Genomic DNA, 18,280 nt, shown 5'->3' on the forward strand with positions numbered 1-18,280 from the left:
GATAAACACGTCCCGACTTTGGCGTTTTCGCGTCGGCCACGACCTCACTTCGGTCCTCGCCTTCGTTTTTTCTTTTCACCTCCACCTGAAAACCTCACAACCTCGGTGCTGGATCCAACCACACAAAACGTTCACTATGCTGCCTCCGACAACTCACCAAATCCCACACTCCCTCCCCCTCACCCTCGTCGTCGCCACGACCCCCATTCGCGTCGCGTCCTCCACGTCCAATGATGCATCCACTCGCTTGGGAATTGGGCTTAAGGGGACCCTACCTTGGCCGCGCATAAAAGCCGACATGTCCTTCTTTGCGCGCACGACTTCCCGCGCACCAGCAGCAGGCACGACGAACGCGATCATCATGGGCCGCAAGACGTATGACTCGGTTCCGAAGCACTTGCGCCCGCTGGGTAAGCGGATTAGCGTCATAGTGACTCGCGATACTTCTGGCTCCGTGCGGGAGGGTGTGTTGAAAGAACTTGAGGCGCGCAAAATGAAGATGGCTGAGACGGCAAAGGCTAAGGCACAGGCTGCCGCTGCTGAAGGGAAGGAAGTTGAGCAGAACGGGTCTACTGATGAGCCTATAACCGATGCGCTGGTAACACACAGCCTGGACTCCGCGTTATCTGAATTGGACGCTGTGTATGGCGCGTCTGGACGCCTGGGGAAGATTTATATCATCGGCGGGGCAGAGATCTATGGTGCTGCGCTGCGCATGAAGGCGGTTGCAGATGCTACGCAAACGAAGCGGCCGGTGCGGATTGTCATGACAAATATCGTGCGGAAAGCGGAGGGCGAGGGTGCCAAAAATGAGTTCGAGTGTGATACGTTTTTCCCTGTGCAAGGGCTTACACCTGAAGATGGGTGGAGGACTGCGAGCCCTGCGGAGGTGTCCGAGTGGGTTGGGGAAACCGTGACTGGGGAGTGGATCCAGGAGGGAGAGGTTGAGGTGCAGATGGTTGGATATGAAAGATTGGACTAAGAGGGTGGAATCTATATCAAACTAAATTTGCCTATAGAAGGAATGCATGGATGCGAGTCAATCTGGCTGCGCCTCGCCAGAAAGGCCTACGCAATGGACATTTTCATCCCCCCATTCGCGCAAATGACACTCCCAGTGGTCCACCCGCCTTCGGCCGAGCAAAGCATGTCGATGGTACCGGCAATCTCGCTCGTGAAGGCTGGTCGCCGACTCTTCATCTTCTCCTTTACCAGCCGATCAAACTTTTCCGCATCCGCTCCTGCCATAGCGAGCACCTCCTTCTCACTGTTGTAGCTTGCTAATGGAGCGGTGTCAACATAGGGCTGATTGATATCCCAGAATGTCTGGCCGGCTTTTTCATACATGTCTCCCCAGGCTGGTCCGGGGTTCACGGCGTTGACGGTGGCACGCTCGGCCAGTTCTCGGCTCCACACACGAGTCATAGATTCCACCGCTGCTTTGCTACCAGCGTATACGGACTGTCCCTGGTATCCGATAGAAGAGGAGACACTGGAGACGGTTACGATGCGGCCCGAACGGTCTTTTGGGAGATGCGGTGCAACAGCTTGTGTAAGAAGCAACGGGGCCAGAACATTCACTCGGTACACCCGGTCGAATTCGGTTCCATCGATTGGACCCTGCTGCCCGTCATTCAAGTGCTGATTCGAGGACACCCCAGCATTGTTGATGAGAATGTCAACTTGGAATTCTGCGCCGGGCATGTAGGAGCCAAACAGGTCCTTGGCCGCCTGCAGAATCGAGCTAGATGCCTCCGCTGGGCTTCCAAGATCAGCCTGGACTGAGGCACAACGGATTCGATGCGTGCAAGCAAGACGCTCACACAGCTGTGCGGTCGGCTCGGTGGAAAAATCCGATGTATACACCAAGAGGAGGTTGCATCCTTTTGCGGCCAGTTTCTGAGCCACGGCAGCACCGATTCCTGGATAGTTTAGGTCAACCATATCTTATATCCGCGAGAACTCGAGAGTCTCACCTCGCGAACCCCCAGTCACAATACCGAGTTTTGATTCATACGGGCGGTGGGATGCCATGGTGGTCTACACTGAGAGAAATACGGGTGTCAAAAGAACGGCTATGAGTTATGTCGAGTAATTAGGATATAGCGAAAGCAACTATAGAGTTTAGGTACAAATTGTGGTGGATAGTATTGGTGCTCGGCCAAAACCCCGCGAGCCGGTCAACCCCGCGTGGGGGTACAGTCTCGTGACATCATATTGTGTTGCCGAAATGAAAAGTGGAGAGGCGTGTGGGGAAACATGAACGCAAGATCGACTTCTATGTTTGGTACAACCCTCCATCTCTATATCTAATAGCCAAGAGTAAACAAAACACGACACGAACCCTTTTTGCATCCATTCTCCACGGCCACCTATAAGCGCCCTTGCGAAAGACTCCTGTAGTCCCAAAAACTTGAGGCCGACGACCAATTCGTTTAGTAGCAAGTATAGCCTCCATCAATCACACAATTGGAACCAGTCATGAACTTGGACGCATCAGAGGCCAGGAAGATGCAAAGGCCGTTGAGGTCGTCAACGTTTCCGAGACGGTTCTGAGGTGTAAGAGACTTCCAGATTTTCTTCTGTGCCTCCAGAGCAGGAACACGGTTGAGAGCGGTATCCATGTAACCCGGGGAGATGCAGTTCACTCGAATATCATTCTTAGCCCACTCTGCAGCCAGCGACTTGGCAAGCTGGATGACGCCCGCCTTGGAAGCGTTGTAGCAGCTTTGTTCCTGGGGGTAGTTGACGACCAGGCCCGACATGGATGCGACGAGAATGATGCTTCCCGGCTTGCGCGCGGCAATCATCGCACGGCCCACAGCCTGCGACATCAAGAACGAGCCAGTGAGGTTGATGTCGATCAGGCGTCGGAACATAGCAACATCGTAGGCCTCCGCTTTGATGTTGGAATCGGCAATGCCGGCCGAGTTGATAAGGACATCGGGAACGCCGTATTTTTCAACGCAGGCCTCGACCGAGGCAGTGATAGCGGCGGCATCGCGTACATCCACTCGGTAGAAGGAGATTGGGAGACCTGTCTTGTCGTGCAATTCGGCTGCTGCTTCGTCCCCGAGTTCCTGGTTGGCGTCGAAAATCACGATATTCTTCGCACCTGCTTCGGCGCAGGCGCGAGCCATGTGATTCCCAAGTCCACGAGCACCTCCGGTGACGATGACGGTCTTGCCAAACATGCTCATGCTGCGCATAGTGTGTGGGAGTTGCTCATAGACATCTCGAGTGAGGGGATTGACGGCCTCGCTTTCTTGGTACACGGGAGGCGTGTTGTGAAGGAGATGGGGCGCGTCTTGGAAGACGTGAACGGTGTGTTTGTGCCCTGCACCATGGCCGGCGTCATAATCTGTGACAGGGACCTCTTTCTCCGGGATGCGGCTCTTTTTATCTGTGTTTTGGAGGTGGTTGATGCGGGTGGTTGAAAAATGTCCCACAGGGACCCGAGAAACCGATGGAGAGGAGGTGGTCCCTGCTCGGCAGGTCCGGAAGAAAGAACGCGCCAGAGACATTGTGTAAGGAAGAAAAGAATTTGAATTAGAAAAGGGAGATAGGCTCTCAACTGGGGCGAGCGGTAAATAAATAATAACTAATGATCGATGCGAGATTCCCCTTAGACCGCATCCGCTTCACCGCAGATGGGGGTTCGATATATACCTGCTTCCAGGGGAAGCCCCTCGAAACATGGGTGGATCTGGATCGGTCTTGAATCAATATAAAATCGGGTCATGTGCGCATTTTTGCTTGTGTGGATGAACCTAAAATTAGAGCCGGAAGCGCCATTACGGAAATGAGAAAATCTTTGAATGCGGAAGAATGCGCAAAGATCGGTGAGGCGTGTATACGTGGAAAGGGGCGAGGTCTCGGAAGGACGAAATAGGCAATCTTGCTGAGCTCTCAACTCTCCATTGTGACTAGGTCAGCATGGTGGCCAATGGCTTGATCCGGCGACTTTTTCCAAAGCTGACCTTCAGTCGCAAACCGAAGTCCCGACATTTCAGCGCGGCTAGAGAGGAAAAATTAAATCCAGGGGATGATTCAAAGCCGCTGACAAGGATGCATTGGAGGGTCAGATGACTCCTGCAGTCACATAAAACATAGCTTCGTACCGAGTGTAGTTAACGTTAGCGAATTGTTAGTGCAGCCACAGATCGAATATTTTCTACCCCGTGACCTCTTAGACACCTTGACTGTTTGTATACCCCTTGACCGGCTTCGAGAATCTATTCCGAGCGCGGTCTGATTGGACAGAGCATGGGTGCAGTGGGACCTTCCTGGGATACCCCTTACAGCAATCCCGATACCAAAGAATGACTGGCCGGCAGGGGTCTCTCGTGGTGGAGGTGAAAATCTACACATCGATTAGTGTCGTCCTCATCCAATTGAAGTAAATACTTTTGCCGATGGGATCCGCGAATGAACCCACAGATTATACCCCGGAAATCTTTCACACCGCACCCTCGATGAGACCTCGGATGATTGGATAGACGTCCTTACACGTGGAACATTGTCAATTTGTGGCTGCACAACAATAAAAAGAAATATCTTCCAGATACACCGCGTCCGGCGGCTCGCATCTACCAGACCAATTCAATTCCCATAGCAGGTGAGACACGCTTCTGGTGTGAGCTCAGTTTTCTGGTCTTACGTGCCGTCAACTACCATTGCTGCCCCTACTTCGGTCGTCTTTGGAACCAACCATGCAAGTAGATTGACTAATGGGAAAACGGGCAGAAATACACACAGAGCAAGAGCAATGATCAGTGCACAAGTCCCAGGAGTATCAAAGATAGTAATGTGTATATGCAAATGCTATGCAAGATGTCCAGTCAAAACGAGGGAAAGCCCCAGGGTAACATGCTGTAGAAACGCCGGCCAATGCGGCATCGATCAAATACAAAGAATACAAATATCAGCCAAAAGTTTGCACCATCCTTGTGGCGGGAGTGCGAAGCTCGGAAATATCCGACTATTCCTTCTCGTTCTCTTTCATGAACTTCACAAATGCTTTCTTATGTACCAGCCCCGCGTAGTGGCCATTCTGCAGGACGCAGAGGTACCGCAGTCCCAATTTAGCAAAGCATTGGTAGACAAGGTCGATCGGGGAATGAATGTCTAGGGAGATAGGTGCCTGTGTACGGAAAAAGGGTTAGTATTTGAGTCTTCACGGATATGGGGTGGATTGGCGTACCGGATCAATATACCGCGTGAAGTCCTCCTGCACCGCGTCTTCATTCTCGCTATCATAGACAACCGATGCATCCACAGCCATCTGGCAGAGAGTATTATCCTCATCATCACCGAGGGAATCAAGCGCAAATTCTAGATCTGGTGCTGGAATGAGGCCTGTGAGGATGCCATTGCGCAGGATCGGCAGACCGCCGTCCAGTTCACCCGCCATCAGCAGGTGCTCAAGTTTGACGCGCAGCTCGGATGCAGCCACGAAGGAGGAGCTAGAGATATCGATAATGCGGTTTTTGCGTGGGGGGCGGACGATGTCGCCGAGCTCGGCGTCGGAAACTGGTTGCAGTTTGTTATCAAGGAAAGGGTAGGCGTTCATATCGGTAAGGAAGTCCTAAAATAGTTAGCATACATAGGCAATGAATTTATTCTCGGAAAGAGCTTTTACATAGATACTGCGTGGCTCAATGGCATCCGCAGTCCATTTGGCACAGAGAACGGCCAGTGAGAATGGTAGGACGTGGTCCAAGCTACCCGTTAACTCAAATAGGATCACGGCGAGAGTGACTGATAACCGCGTAACACCGCACATGGTGGCGCCAGCCGCGACCATTGCGTAAACGCCCGGCGTGATGCAGGATTCCATCCCCGCGACGTTGGGACATGTGTCAAATAGGAAGAAAGTAGGATTCTTTGCCACCCAGTATTGCACTGAGTGCCCGACGATCCGGCCCATCAGACCACCGACAACCATGGATGGCACATAAATTCCGGCGGGCACCTTGATACCAAAGGTGACAACCGTCAAAAGACTCTTAATCACGAACGCGACAAGAAGGTATTGAATGATCTCAACGATGCCGTCTTCGCGAGGACAAAGCCCCGTGCTCGACTCCCCTTCACACGGACGTGCAAGCTCAAAGAGCAGTTCGGTGACGGGCAGTTTCGTAAATGGATTCCAGAAGCTGACCAGGCCCGTGAGCAGGGCGACAAGAAACACTTCCAGCATTGGCCAGCGCTTAATGGCTGGGATCCGGCGGAAAGAGCGCGCCCACAGACTTGACGCTTTGATGAAGAAGGCGCCGAGGGCGCCACCCAGCACACCGAGGAAGACGAAAATGATAATTTCAAAAATCTCCCAGTCCGTCATATAACGGACCTGGAATAGAACAATCTTGCCTGTTCCGTACGGATTGAGGAATTTCAGGGACAGTGCAGCTGCAATACAGCAGAAGAACGTCCGGAACAGAGTCTTGGGTGGGAAGTAGTAACTCACTTCTTCCAAGCTGAAAAGAACACCGCCAATTGGGGCACCGAAAGCAACGGCGACGCCGCTGGCAGCGCTGGCACTCAAAACTTCTCGTCGCTTGCCATCGTTCTGGTTGTATTTGGCAAACATTCGGCAACAGATGTTGCCGACACAAGTGGCAATGTGAACATAAGGGCCTTCTTTGCCTAGACTGAGACCAGATGCAACGCTGAAGATCAAAGCGATTGTCTTGACCACCAAGGTCTTCAAACCCAGGTACCCGTGAAGCACAAAACCACTGTTGATCACCTTGACTTCGGCAACGCCGCTGCCGGCCGCGGAGTAGTAGACCATGGCCGGGCGGGGAGGAATCATGGGGAATGTCCCATGCGGGCTGGTCTGCGAGCCCGGCGAGCCCGATTCAGCAGTTCCAGTGCCACGCTTTGTCCCGCGATATTCAGCACCGAGGTTCTCATCCAAGGTCGTCAACGAGATTGACGACGGTACAACCGTCTTCGTGAGCAACGTCAAAGCACAAGAGATCATAGCAAGGGCCACAACCCAGATGACAAACATGGCGAAATTGACCCACTGATTTTCGGTACTGGAGGGACGAAAGATCTGGGACCACGACCGCCAGTTGGTACAGGTGAACCCCTCCCCGCAACACTTGCTCTTGCTAGCAAGCAGCGAATGTGCACAGTAGCCCATCTTCATGTCAAACACCCAGTCCTCCGTCACATCCACGACGTATGCAATGACCGCAGTAATGCACCCAATCACAGCGACCAGAACCCACCCCTGTGCACCGTCAAACCAGGCGAGCAGCCGGCCACGGAGATCCTTGCGCTGCCGGAGCTGGCGCAGGCGGGCTCCATCGGCGATGCTGTCATGCACCCAGTCTGTCGAGGTAAACTGATCGTACCATGTGCGCTCGTCGAGGAATGACGAAGCAGTCAGCCCGTCCTTCGCCGACGGGGGTAAACTCTCCGGCCGACCCTCATCCCCTGAGCTCCCTCGGCGACTGAATTGTTTCCGCTGGGAGTTATTCCGGCTGTGGTGTCGGGACCGGCGCAAGCTGCCCTGCGCCAGGAGGTACCGCAGCGATTCGGCGCCTGAAACGCCGGAAATACTGGTGTAGGATCGCCGCGGCGCGCGGCGTTGAGTCTCAGAGCCGAGGAGACTGGTCGTTTCACTGCTTTCAAAATGCGACTCGAGGGACTGGTAGCCTGTATGTGGCTCGGAGAGGTAGCTTTGGGCTCGGCGGTAGGCTGTCGGGGACGGGGGTGCGGTGCGGGAGGTTAGGGGTGCTGGTTCGGGGTCGCCATCGTCCTGTTCATTACGCGAGGCAGAGCTGATTTGCGGCACAGAGCGAGGCATGGCGCTGGGGGGAAGCCGCTATGCTTCGAGGCTGGATGCTGGGGACTACTGAGGGGGGTTCTGTCAGCTCACTGCTGTGGTTTGTGTATCCGTACACCGCAAGAAAAGACGGGGGGTTCCCGCGGCCCACTTCGGCTGTAGTTGGGTGGAGGTGTTATCGCCGCTCGCACGGGGGAAATTTGACTCTTGTCATAGAAGACTCAATATAAGACAGGGGGTTCTCACCAACATCCTTCGCTTAAGCTGTCTATCAGGAGAAGTAGAAGAGACAAGTCAAGTTCAAGTTGAAGTTCAGCTGTGGCGGATGATCGACTGGACGCGTCAGGTGAGTGCAGGCTCCACCGTCAAGTCCATCACTCCACAGCCCTTTCAACAGCCTGTCAACGACGATTCAGATGCACAATGCAGCGATCTTTAATTAACTGTGCAGAGAGCTGGACAATGCACTCTCCCAAGTCGCGTTTTCATTCGAATTTCCGCGGGCACGCTCCGTTTTTTTGCCTTTCGCCTTGCTTCGTCGCCGCGCTTCCCGCCGATCGGCTGGCAGAGACGTGTCTTCGCATCGACTTGCTGACTTATTGCTATTCACAGCTAGTCACAGCTAGTTCGGACTCATTTCCCTCTAATATGACTCCTCGGGAGGGGTTTCCATCTAGCGGCGGGACCAACCATATCATGCATGGGGCATCAGCCAGCCTCGGTGCTTCGGGCTCAGATGAGCAGATCGGCAGATGAGAGGGTCCCGCGAGCTTGGAGAGGGCAGTGCGCGCGCTCCATGCTTCCATTTCAGCGCCCGAAGGGTCCATCTGACCGTACCTTTTATGCCCTTCCCCCTCGGCGACTGACCCGAATGGTCGGATCCTGTCTGCCAGTGCCTGCCAGCTGAGACAGGATGGACTCGGGATGGGCGCACTGAATATCCCGTCCGAATCCACGATTTCACCCTGGGGCTGGCAGCTCCACACCATAACCCAACGCAGCTAGTCCGGTCCCGCGTTGCTGAGACATCGCCCGTGCCACACTGTTCTGGTGCCGTGCATCATGTTGGCTCCCGTGCGGTGTGTCTCCAGTCTCCGTCCAGGGCGATCTCTTGGCATGCAGTGGATAAGGCAAAGGGCATCGAGAGGTCCGAAGGGCGATCCGAGACCAATGAAGAAAGACTCCTGGCGCCTTGACGTGGGTACCAATTATGAAAGTCGTGGCGGTTTCGACAGATGATGGCGGTGGCTTGATCGGGAGTCTGCTGTTGCCGGCGGGATAAGCTTTGGGACCCTCCCTCGGGCTCTCAGTGCCTCTGATCGACTGCCCAACGGACCAAGCTGTCAGTGCATGAGCTTGTAGGAGATGCATAGATGCATAAGATCTAGCGTTTTGTGGACGACGGGCGACGGAGCTCCCCGTTCCGCCCGTTGTGCATCATTATTGGCTGGCGATGCTGGATGCAGGTTATCACCACTGGTCGCCGTGGAATATCGGCCGAGTTGTTTAAAGAGAACACCATTGGCCAGCAGTAGACTATCCACCGCGTGTCTCGTATGCTTCTGTTTAGAATGTGTCTAGATTATAGAAGTTGACTCTTGGTCCCATGGATCGAATCAATCAAGCCAGACCGGCCATTGGTGGAGAAACGCGTGGCAGCTAAGCTTGCCGCAGTCACCAAATGTGCCCCCCACTTCCTTTCGGTCACGGAGTTTCCCCACCATCGCCAACTGCCTTAAAAGCTTGCGGCCACCACTTTCTCGTCGCGTTTGCCATTCTGCTGGAGGACCGAAGACAGAAGGCGGATCGCTCATTCTCCTCATACCAGCCATCATGACAGACATTACTACCTCGCAGAACAGTGAGGACGTTGGCCGGCCCTACGACCAGCTGATCCTGTTTGGGGATTCCATCACCGAGATGTCCCACAACCAAGCCCTTGGGTTTGCCTTTGGTGCACAGCTGCAGGAATGTAGGTTGTCATCCTCCGAATGCCAGTAGAGGTCGAAATCGAACATGCTCAACTCTCAATTAGCTTACAGCCGTAGGCTGGATGTGATCAACCGAGGTTTCGCGTAAGTAGAGACAACTACTAACTGGCAGTCTCTTGAAATGCCTAATAACCCATCATCTCCTAGAGGATATACCACCGCCCATGCTGTCAAAGTCTTCCCGAGGGTCTTCCCATCCCCTCAAGCAGCCAATGTGCGGCTCATGGTATCGCCCTCCCTGCGGCTGTCGCTCGTAATACAATGATCGTTAACCAGTTCAAATAGACCATCTTCTTTGGAGCAAATGATGCCTGTGTTCCTGGCCAATCTCAGCATGTTCCTTTGCCCGTATATAAAGAGAACCTGCAGAAGATCATTCAGCATCCTGCAACCCGTGCCCAGGACCCGCGTATCATTCTCATTACTCCGCCGCCAGTGAATGAGTACCAGCTCGAGGGCTTTGACATTTTGAAGAATACTCCGCACCCCAGCCGGACAGCCCATATGGCTAAGACCTATGCCGACGCTGTGAAGGAGGTAGGGGCCTCATTGAAGGTTCCGGTGGCAGATATCTGGTCGGCGTTCATGCTTGCCGTGGGCTGGCAGGAGGGCCAGCCGCTGATTGGATCACGAGATGTGCCTAATAATGACCGGTTTGGCACGTTGTTTACTGATGGTGAGTGCAAATTGCCTGGTCTCATCTCTCCGGGCTATACTCACCGGTTACCTGCAGGGCTGCACCTAACACCAGGGGGATACCGAATTGTATATGATGAAGTGATGAGGACCATTCGGGCCAACTGGCCTGATCAGGATCCAGCGGTTCTCCCGATGGTCTTTCCTTCGTGGGGTGAAGCGCCGCGATGACCGGGGCTGTCGGACGCAATAGACGTTTGAACTTGCGAAATTAGCGAATATGTAGAAACAAAGGAAGACAGAAAATCAAAAAAATAATACCAGTGCACAACGCCTTTATTCAAACTACGTCCAGTCACCCACAGCACCATACACCACTGTTGACTGTTATAGTTGTGCAGGGACCGTTAGTGGAGCCGTGCACGGAAGCGGTCTAGATCAGCTTGTCCCCTCCTGCATGATGCCCACCCTCCTCTCCGCTGCCCCCAGATCTCGTCCCCGTTGTACCTCCGATCCCATTCGCCTCTATTCCCTGCATTCGCCATCATCGCATCACTTGCCTGTCGTCTGCCTTGGAACAGAAACCTGCCACTGGTCCGAAACCTCTTGTGTTCGCCACGATCGCCCTTCAATCCACCTTGGCCACTTCCCCCGTCTTGTCTCTTACTCTGAAGGACAAGGACCGATATACGAAAGCGTACATCTCGCTTTTCGTTGCATCTCCGATCAACTATCACCAGAAATCAGAATTTTACCCTGACATCTTCACTCACCTCCTTCCCGCGATTTAAACGCGACCTATTCCCGCTTCTGTCCCCGCCTCTGCTCCCGATCCAGCCTGATTCCACACAACGCCACTGAATACCCTGGGCAGAATCACAACACCCTGCAACTCATAGTTTGTGGACGGCCCCGTGGGCCGTCACACAGATCCAAGGTGGGAGGAGATAACCGGAGGCTGAGGTGTTGCTGAGAGAGACCGGGTTGATGCTAGGTGGTGGTCGTCCTCGAAGCTCAAGATTCGGCCGCAGATACTAGCTTGGGTAGATTTGGAGCCTCTTGAGGGACTGCGCAAAAACCCCATCGGTGCCGCATCCTGAACTTTTCTCTTTTCTCTGTACCGCAGGCCTGGCGATGGATGCGCAGTATCCGTTTGCCTCGCGAGACGACCTGTGGCGCGTCTTTGACGAGTTGAAGGAGCTACATCTTGCGCAATACTCTCAAGGAGAGAGGATTGCGAGGCTGGAGAGACGCCGTGACGAGGATGCGAGACTGAAGAATGTCTGGGGCGCTCCTCTATCGCCGTTTCCTACCCCCATTGGCAGCTCGATTCAGACAGGTACTGTTATCCTCCACCTCTGCTCCACTTCTGGAATGATGTTTTTTGGTTGGATTGAAGTGGACTGACACTTGTCTGATGTAGAAACTACCTTCAACTCCCCTCCTGAGCCGTTCAAAGGCTTCGATCAGGGTCAGCATCAGGCTACGACTAGCTCTGCGGGTGGCCTTGACGGCGAGGAGGAGCCGCGTCGGGGAGCTTCGCGGGCCAACAGCGTTCGCTTTGATGAGAGCGCGATCCATGGATACTATGGGCAGGCGAATCGGTCCAGTACCGAGCTCCCGCTGCGAACTGGCAGTGGCATGGGAAGCCATCCGCTGACCGAGCGGTCTCTCTCTCACAGATCAGACGGCCGGCAGAGCTCCCCCGGGGTTTCACTGCACTCTGCGCGGACTAACAGCCTAGGCCTAGACACTAGCAGCCGGGTTATGAGCTCATCGCTTGGCGAATCGCCGTTGACCCCACCCCCGGGGTTGTTCTTGCTTGGCCCCGTTCCTTGTATCATCCGGTGCTGGCTGACAACCGACTACTCGAATGACTCCCTGTTATACGCAGCGGTCTGCTCGGGCTCATTCACCTCGTCTCTTGGCTCATGCATGGTTCGCAAGCTTGGACTGGAGGGCGAGGTGGATCACGATGAAGATGGTCGTCCATCCATTAAGCTGGCCCTGTATCTCCCTGAAGCCAGCGTTCATCAGTCCTCATCTCGCTCTAGCAGTCCCATGCCCCAGCTTCCCTCCCTGACAATTCGGTTCTACGTGCGAGAGACGGATCACGCGGACGAGTCTATCCAGATTATCTTGGGAAGCGACGTGCTGCGATCTCACAATGCCGATGTCCTGTTCTCTCAGGATAAGATCATCATGGTTGATGACGATCACCACCGTGTTTCCGTCCCACTTGTGCGCCCCGAGAAGGACTGGGTCTTCAAGTTCCTGCATACCGCCCCCGATACCTCTCATCCCGAATTCCGTCAGAGCTCCCTCGTCAATGGACACCCTCCCGGTGGTGTGGTCGGCCGGCCTACGCAGATTCCACAGTCAACCTCGGCGCCTGCCTCTACCCGCGTCTCTATCGGTGAAGCTGACGACACGAAGAAGCCGCAGCTGCAGGATACCAGCACTAGCTCTGAGGATGGCGAGACTCCCTCGAACGTGACCGCGGCTGCTTTGTCCTCGTCCAAGCCTGAAGCTGCTGGCATCTGGAAGTCCTGGCGTCGTGAACCCAAGCCTGAACCAAGCCACGAGAACAATTCCAAAGCTCGCCCCATGACTGTGCTAAAGCCCACCAAGCCCGCAACCCGTGGGAGCTCAGCCGTGGCGACCCCAACCAGCAATACTGCCGAGAACGTCCAGCTTACGGCTCGCTCGTCCTCCGATGGATCGACCCAGTCGTCGGCTCCCAATCCAATCGGTGGTGCTTCGGCATTTGGGTGGCTCAATGCAGCCAGCCGTGCCACTGCCAACGCCAAGTGAAAGCGCCAGGGTTGGTCGGCATTCTTCCATCGATTTGAATCAAATTTGCTCTTCAGGTCTTAGCGAGCGGTTCTGTTTCATCACCATCCTATCAAAAACGGAGATCTGCTTTCGGGAATAAGGACCGGGCGTTTGGGGGTTTCTGGGGTTTCTTGTTCTTCTTTTAGTTCTGCACCGCCTGCGATGCTACTACGTCTATGACTTGAAAACCATATCAACAATGATCTCCTACCCATAAATGGGCTTGTGCTATTCCTGCCGTAATGTTCTTCTATACTTCCACCGAACAAACAGGTTCTACCTCACCAGCCCATCAAATCCTCGAAAACACCCCCAACGCCCCCTTCGTCTCCTCCTTCGTCTCCTTGACCAACTGACTAATAGATCGGAACTGCTCGTGGCTCGCATCCCCCAAAAGTTCAAACAGCACACTCTCACTACTCGTCACCGTCGCTCCGGCATCGCGCAGCCGCGACAGTGCAATCCCCCGCTCCTCAGGATTAATGCTGCTCACCCCGTCCACCAGCACATACACCCTGTGCCCACGCGCCAATAGATCCAGCGTAGTCTGCGTGACGCAGATATGCGTCTCGATGCCGACGATGATCACGTCTAATGGGTCCTTGGCTTTCACGGGCAGCTGCTTCTCGATCTCGGGGGTTATCATGGAGAAGAGGGTCTTGTCGACGTCGGCGCGGATATGGTCACCGGTGAGATTGGAGGCGAGCTCGGGGACAGTGTTGCCTAGTTTTGCGCGGCTTTGCGTCGTGATGAAGGTGGGGATGTTGAGAAGTTTGGCCGCGCGGACCATTTTGTCGGCTGTTGCGACCCTGGCTCATGGAATTAGTATGACCTGGCGGGTTGCTTGGCAATTGGAACTAGCCTGGGGGGGAGGGAGGCGTACAGCTTGGGGAATTCGAAGATGCCATTGCGGAATTTTTCTTGGATGTCGCAAATGCTGTTTCGATTGTATTAGTATTACTTGTCTAGACATAGTGGTACTTGCAAATAGTGACGCACAACAATGCGGGGTTCCCTGTTGCGTGTTAGCTTGATGTGGCCCACTGGAATGGCTCTGAGTACGTACGGATGCGGCTCGCGCGTGCGACGACAGACATGATGGGTTGAATGTGTTCGGTAGATTAATGATGCTTGATGACGGTACCAGGAGTGTTGTCGGAGTGAAGAAGGTCAGAGAGGCGGATGCCGGGCGGGGAACTCGGAAATGCGGGGAAGCAGCCGAGGGGAACGGAGGAGTGTGGGACCGTGGAGCGCGATAGCAGGTGGTAGACATCTACAGGACTTCTGATCCATGTCCATCGGAAGCTCCATATTTCTTGCAGGGAGTTTGACTCCATTCATACAGTGTTCACGTATATCGCTAAAAGGATACTCCTTTGTTAGATGCAAAAGCTATCTGAAATGAGATACCAATGCATGTCTTGATGGTATACAATAGTTATTCGATCTGTCCACCAAAGACAACAGGTTCATAACCCCTGTTCCCTGAGAGATCTTCTCAATAGCAACCATAATCTACATTGCGCCAGATATGCCCATACAGTTGAAATCACTTGCTCACGCCAACATGGAAAACACCATCCCAGCGGCACGACTCGGAAGGGTAACCATCCTTTTTCTCACACTTCCAATCGTTGCCATAGGCACGCGCCTTGCCGGACTCGGAGCCATCGGGACGCGAAATTTGGATCATGAAATCCTCAATGTTGTAGATGCCGTTCGGGAAGTTGAGCTGGTAGGTGTGGTCGCTGCAGTTGTACTTGGTGGTTCCAGCGCCGCCAACGGACCTATATCAGACCGAATTAGTATCTGGCTCCTCATCTACAGGATTGCAACGAGTCTGAAATATTATAAGATGGATAACTTACCAGACAGCATCGCAGGCAGTCTCAATATTGGTGTTTGGGTCGCTCAATTGAAAAGAGACCGTAGTGCTCGCGGGCGGAGTCTGGTCGTAGTAGTCTGCGGCGAGACTGGTGAGAGAGATGGGTCGGAGATCCCGTTTAGCAGTATGGGGCGCCGCAACAGCGGCGCTGGCAGCGGCCAGGGTGGTGGCAATGGTGATGAACTTCATTTTTGATTGTTCTGGGGTTGGTTTATGGTTGATGAAAAAGCTATTGTCTTGTTGAGATGATCGTTGATGCGAGAATTTCGAGGGTACCTCGAGACCCTTTTATATTCGGGTATCTGGTATTGCGATTTCCCATTTTAGATACTCTTCTTAGCTGTAGCTTCATGTCAATCTGACCTGGCTATGCTGAAACACCGGCAGCAGGTTCCATTGAGGTCTTGACCTGATTAATGAAATGATATCCCGATATGGCACTGGTACGTGTACACGGCAAACCAGGTGGACGCCTTTACCGGCCGCCTAACCTCAGTTGCAGAGGTATTCTAGTGAGACAGATTTCAGAAGATATCTTAATCAGGCATGTTCGTTGTAGATCCCTCGTGTCTAATAGGTGCGCCCTCAGATCCCTCATGCTGATGGTTGGATCGTCTAACCGTGCCCGGGTTAGGCCCCCAAGTTCCCATACTTACACAGCCCTACATTAGTTTTAGATATAATGTTACATGAAATTAAACATCTTAGGTAAACCGCCGTAGTGTAGCATGATTTTCCGGAATCCGGCTATCCCTTTCTTCCCTTTGGACATCGCCATTAGCGTTGCATTGTACTATACCCAAAAAAGCCCGATGCTGCGCCTAGTGGGTGCCCGGCAATGGGTGAAAGGGCCTGTTTGTAGCAACAGTGGGGACTGTTGCTACATCAATATATTATGAGAGTCAAGCATCAAAGAAAAGGCCAATTTTTGTTAGGTCATGTACAAATTCTATATACGTTGAGCGATTTATATCTTGACCTCATACACCTTAGCGCGCCCCACAAACCAGCCATCATCACCCCTAGCCGCAGCGGTACGGATCGCATACAGTTCATCAAGGAAGGCGGGAACAAAGCTGCCTGGTCCACGGACATATTCCTTGGCCGCAGCGTTTTCAGCCGCAATCTCGTACATCAGGAGTCCGGAGAGCACGGCGAGGAGCTTGTCGGAGCGGTGTGCAGTCAAGAAGCAACCTGAAATGGAGCCGACGGCGCAGCCGGTCTAGAAAGCACGATTGTCAATTGGTACTTCACATGAGAAAATAATTCCGGGAGGTGGAGCGCTGAACATACCCCTGTCACCTGGCCGAGATATGGGTGGCCGTTCTCCACAGCGATTACGCGCTCACCGTCGCTCAGGTAGTCGACAGCGCCAGTCAGCAAGACCAGGTTCCCTATACAGTATTAGAGTCACCACGTAAGACCAGAGGCAACGCTTGAGAGACTCACGTTCTCGCCGGGCCAAGTCACGCGCGAGCTTAGCCTTTTGTTGGCCATCCATTGTGCTAGGTCCACTATCGACTCCCCGCTGCTGCACCACACTGCTTCCCCAGGCTTGGCGAATCTCGCCCTCATTGCCCTTGATCAGATCAAAATATCCGCTCGCCATGAGGGTTGAAACGGCGTTCCGGCGAATTTCAGTCGCGGCTGCACCCACCGGGTCATAGACTACCGGGTTGCCGCGCTCGTTGTACGCTTGGATGGCCTTCTGGTAGTTGGCTACACTTTCACTGGTCAACGTGCCCATGTTGATAAGCAGAGCACCGTCAAATTTGCACAGGTCCTTAGCTTCGTCTCCGTAGGGGGCCATGATAGGCGAGGCGCCGCTGTTATGGATTAGCAACGGAGACGCAAAGGTCAAAGAGGAAGACGTACATTGAGAGAGCAACATTGGCAACAAAGTTAGCCACAACGAAGTTGATCATGTTGTGGACAAGTGGGTGCACTTCAGTCATCTTGCGCACGATGGCCGGCACTTCTTGCAGTAGGGCTTCGGCCTCGTTCGCCCGCGCAGGTTGAGTGGTCAATGCAAATTGGGGAGGAGTCTTAATCAGCTTGGCGAACTTTTCTGCTGACGCCTTGGGGTCCTCAGCGGCTATGATCGCACTAACAATAGCGACGCCATCCAGTCCCTTCTTGGGAAACTTGGACTGGTAAAGGACGCGCTGCACGTTGGAGTGGTTGATACCCCCGATGGCGACAGTGCCTACGGAGGAATCGCTGATAGCACTTAAGATGGCCTGAGTACCTGCTGTACCAATAACAGACTTGGTGTTTGTCTTGCTATACTATTGTTAGGACAATTGTGCTGAAATTGCTACATTCGTAAGCACTTACGTCGGGGTGGCAAACAATGTTCCAATGCCCAAGTAGTCGGCTCCATCATCAATAGCCTTTTGGGCCTCTTCCACCGAAGAAGTACTGATACCAATGATGGCGTCCTTGGGCAGAAGCTTCTTTGCGGCTTCAAATCCTGTATGCCGCCGTGGTTAAAATCCCGCGGGGAAAGGTTTGGCGGGGTAGTGGGGGACCAACTCATATCATCTTGACCCAGATGCACACCCTCTGCACCGACAGCAAGGGCCACATCCACTCGGTCATTGATTAGAAGTGGAACGCCGTACTTCTGAGTGATTTGGTGGAGTTTCTTAGCTGTGGCGATCAGAACACCAGTATCGCTGGTCTTGTCCCGGTATTGCACAATAGTGACACCTAGTCCTGGAAATTAGCATGATCCAATGGCCTTCGGATGGTCAGAAAAGGATCTTGCCATACCTCCCTTGAGAGCTTCGTCGACGACGGAGCACAGGTCGCGGCCCTTGAGGATGGCTGGCGTGGAGTCCGTGACCAGGTACAGCGACAGATCGACCGGCATACTGTGTGTTATCCTGAAATTGTATGCCCCGCACGGCCGTTTATCAAAATCTTCGGTATGGAGTGAAGTATGCGCAGCAGATGGTGCCGAGCGATGACTTAGCAGGGTCGCACACACAAAGGGCCAGAAATCCCAGGCATAAAAGTCCTGGGTGGCGGAGGGCCGATCACGCACCAGCCGATCCCGTTGTTGGGGTTCTGGTGGGGCATCGGCGGTTTACTTCATCTCGAAGCACTGGCCATGTCTGGTTGCACCTT

General features: G+C 53.7%; 9 protein-coding genes across 9 annotated transcripts; 3 read left to right on the forward strand and 6 right to left on the reverse strand.

Annotated features, from left to right (window-relative positions):
* Positions 1-136: 136 nt before the first annotated feature.
* On the forward strand, positions 137-982 carry N7482_010452 (dihydrofolate reductase; the record flags this gene model as incomplete). Its single annotated transcript, XM_056692576.1, has 1 exon — positions 137-982. One exon carries the CDS (start codon positions 137-139, stop codon positions 980-982), a length of 846 nt encoding a protein of 281 aa, XP_056538533.1.
* An 86-nt stretch (positions 983-1,068) lies between these two features.
* N7482_010453 (SDR family NAD(P)-dependent oxidoreductase) lies at positions 1,069-2,034 on the reverse strand (the record flags this gene model as incomplete). The annotated part of the gene is made up of 2 exons (XM_056692577.1): positions 1,069-1,922; positions 1,977-2,034. 2 exons carry the CDS (start codon positions 2,032-2,034, stop codon positions 1,069-1,071), a joined length of 912 nt encoding a protein of 303 aa, XP_056538534.1.
* Positions 2,035-2,435: 401 nt separating this feature from the next.
* N7482_010454 (D-arabinitol 2-dehydrogenase) lies at positions 2,436-3,524 on the reverse strand (the record flags this gene model as incomplete). The annotated part of the gene is made up of 1 exon (XM_056692578.1): positions 2,436-3,524. The coding sequence occupies one exon, from the start codon at positions 3,522-3,524 to the stop codon at positions 2,436-2,438; it is 1,089 nt and encodes a 362-aa protein (XP_056538535.1).
* Positions 3,525-4,981: 1,457 nt separating this feature from the next.
* N7482_010455 (putative voltage-gated chloride channel (ClcA)) lies at positions 4,982-7,822 on the reverse strand (the record flags this gene model as incomplete). Its single annotated transcript, XM_056692579.1, has 3 exons — positions 4,982-5,143; positions 5,204-5,587; positions 5,642-7,822. 3 exons carry the CDS (start codon positions 7,820-7,822, stop codon positions 4,982-4,984), a joined length of 2,727 nt encoding a protein of 908 aa, XP_056538536.1.
* Positions 7,823-9,634: 1,812 nt separating this feature from the next.
* N7482_010456 (SGNH/GDSL hydrolase family protein) lies at positions 9,635-10,659 on the forward strand (the record flags this gene model as incomplete). Its single annotated transcript, XM_056692580.1, has 4 exons — positions 9,635-9,773; positions 9,837-9,876; positions 9,940-10,018; positions 10,078-10,659. 4 exons carry the CDS (start codon positions 9,635-9,637, stop codon positions 10,657-10,659), a joined length of 840 nt encoding a protein of 279 aa, XP_056538537.1.
* A 903-nt stretch (positions 10,660-11,562) lies between these two features.
* Positions 11,563-13,242, forward strand: N7482_010457 (uncharacterized protein; the record flags this gene model as incomplete). The annotated part of the gene is made up of 2 exons (XM_056692581.1): positions 11,563-11,767; positions 11,852-13,242. 2 exons carry the CDS (start codon positions 11,563-11,565, stop codon positions 13,240-13,242), a joined length of 1,596 nt encoding a protein of 531 aa, XP_056538538.1.
* Positions 13,243-13,555: 313 nt separating this feature from the next.
* Positions 13,556-14,360, reverse strand: N7482_010458 (uncharacterized protein; the record flags this gene model as incomplete). The annotated part of the gene is made up of 3 exons (XM_056692582.1): positions 13,556-14,072; positions 14,147-14,200; positions 14,326-14,360. The coding sequence occupies 3 exons, from the start codon at positions 14,358-14,360 to the stop codon at positions 13,556-13,558; spliced, it is 606 nt and encodes a 201-aa protein (XP_056538539.1).
* A 452-nt stretch (positions 14,361-14,812) lies between these two features.
* N7482_010459 (uncharacterized protein) lies at positions 14,813-15,337 on the reverse strand (the record flags this gene model as incomplete). Its single annotated transcript, XM_056692583.1, has 2 exons — positions 14,813-15,050; positions 15,132-15,337. The coding sequence occupies 2 exons, from the start codon at positions 15,335-15,337 to the stop codon at positions 14,813-14,815; spliced, it is 444 nt and encodes a 147-aa protein (XP_056538540.1).
* Positions 15,338-16,115: 778 nt separating this feature from the next.
* Positions 16,116-18,023, reverse strand: N7482_010460 (bifunctional hydroxyethylthiazole kinase/thiamine-phosphate diphosphorylase; the record flags this gene model as incomplete). Its single annotated transcript, XM_056692584.1, has 7 exons — positions 16,116-16,370; positions 16,442-16,542; positions 16,598-16,974; positions 17,024-17,431; positions 17,486-17,621; positions 17,684-17,860; positions 17,924-18,023. 7 exons carry the CDS (start codon positions 18,021-18,023, stop codon positions 16,116-16,118), a joined length of 1,554 nt encoding a protein of 517 aa, XP_056538541.1.
* Between the last annotated feature and the right edge of the window lie 257 nt (positions 18,024-18,280).

This window comes from Penicillium canariense, assembly GCF_028826845.1.
Source record: "Penicillium canariense strain IBT 26290 chromosome Unknown utg000008l_segment0_segment0, whole genome shotgun sequence".
Taxonomy (NCBI): domain Eukaryota; kingdom Fungi; phylum Ascomycota; class Eurotiomycetes; order Eurotiales; family Aspergillaceae; genus Penicillium; species Penicillium canariense.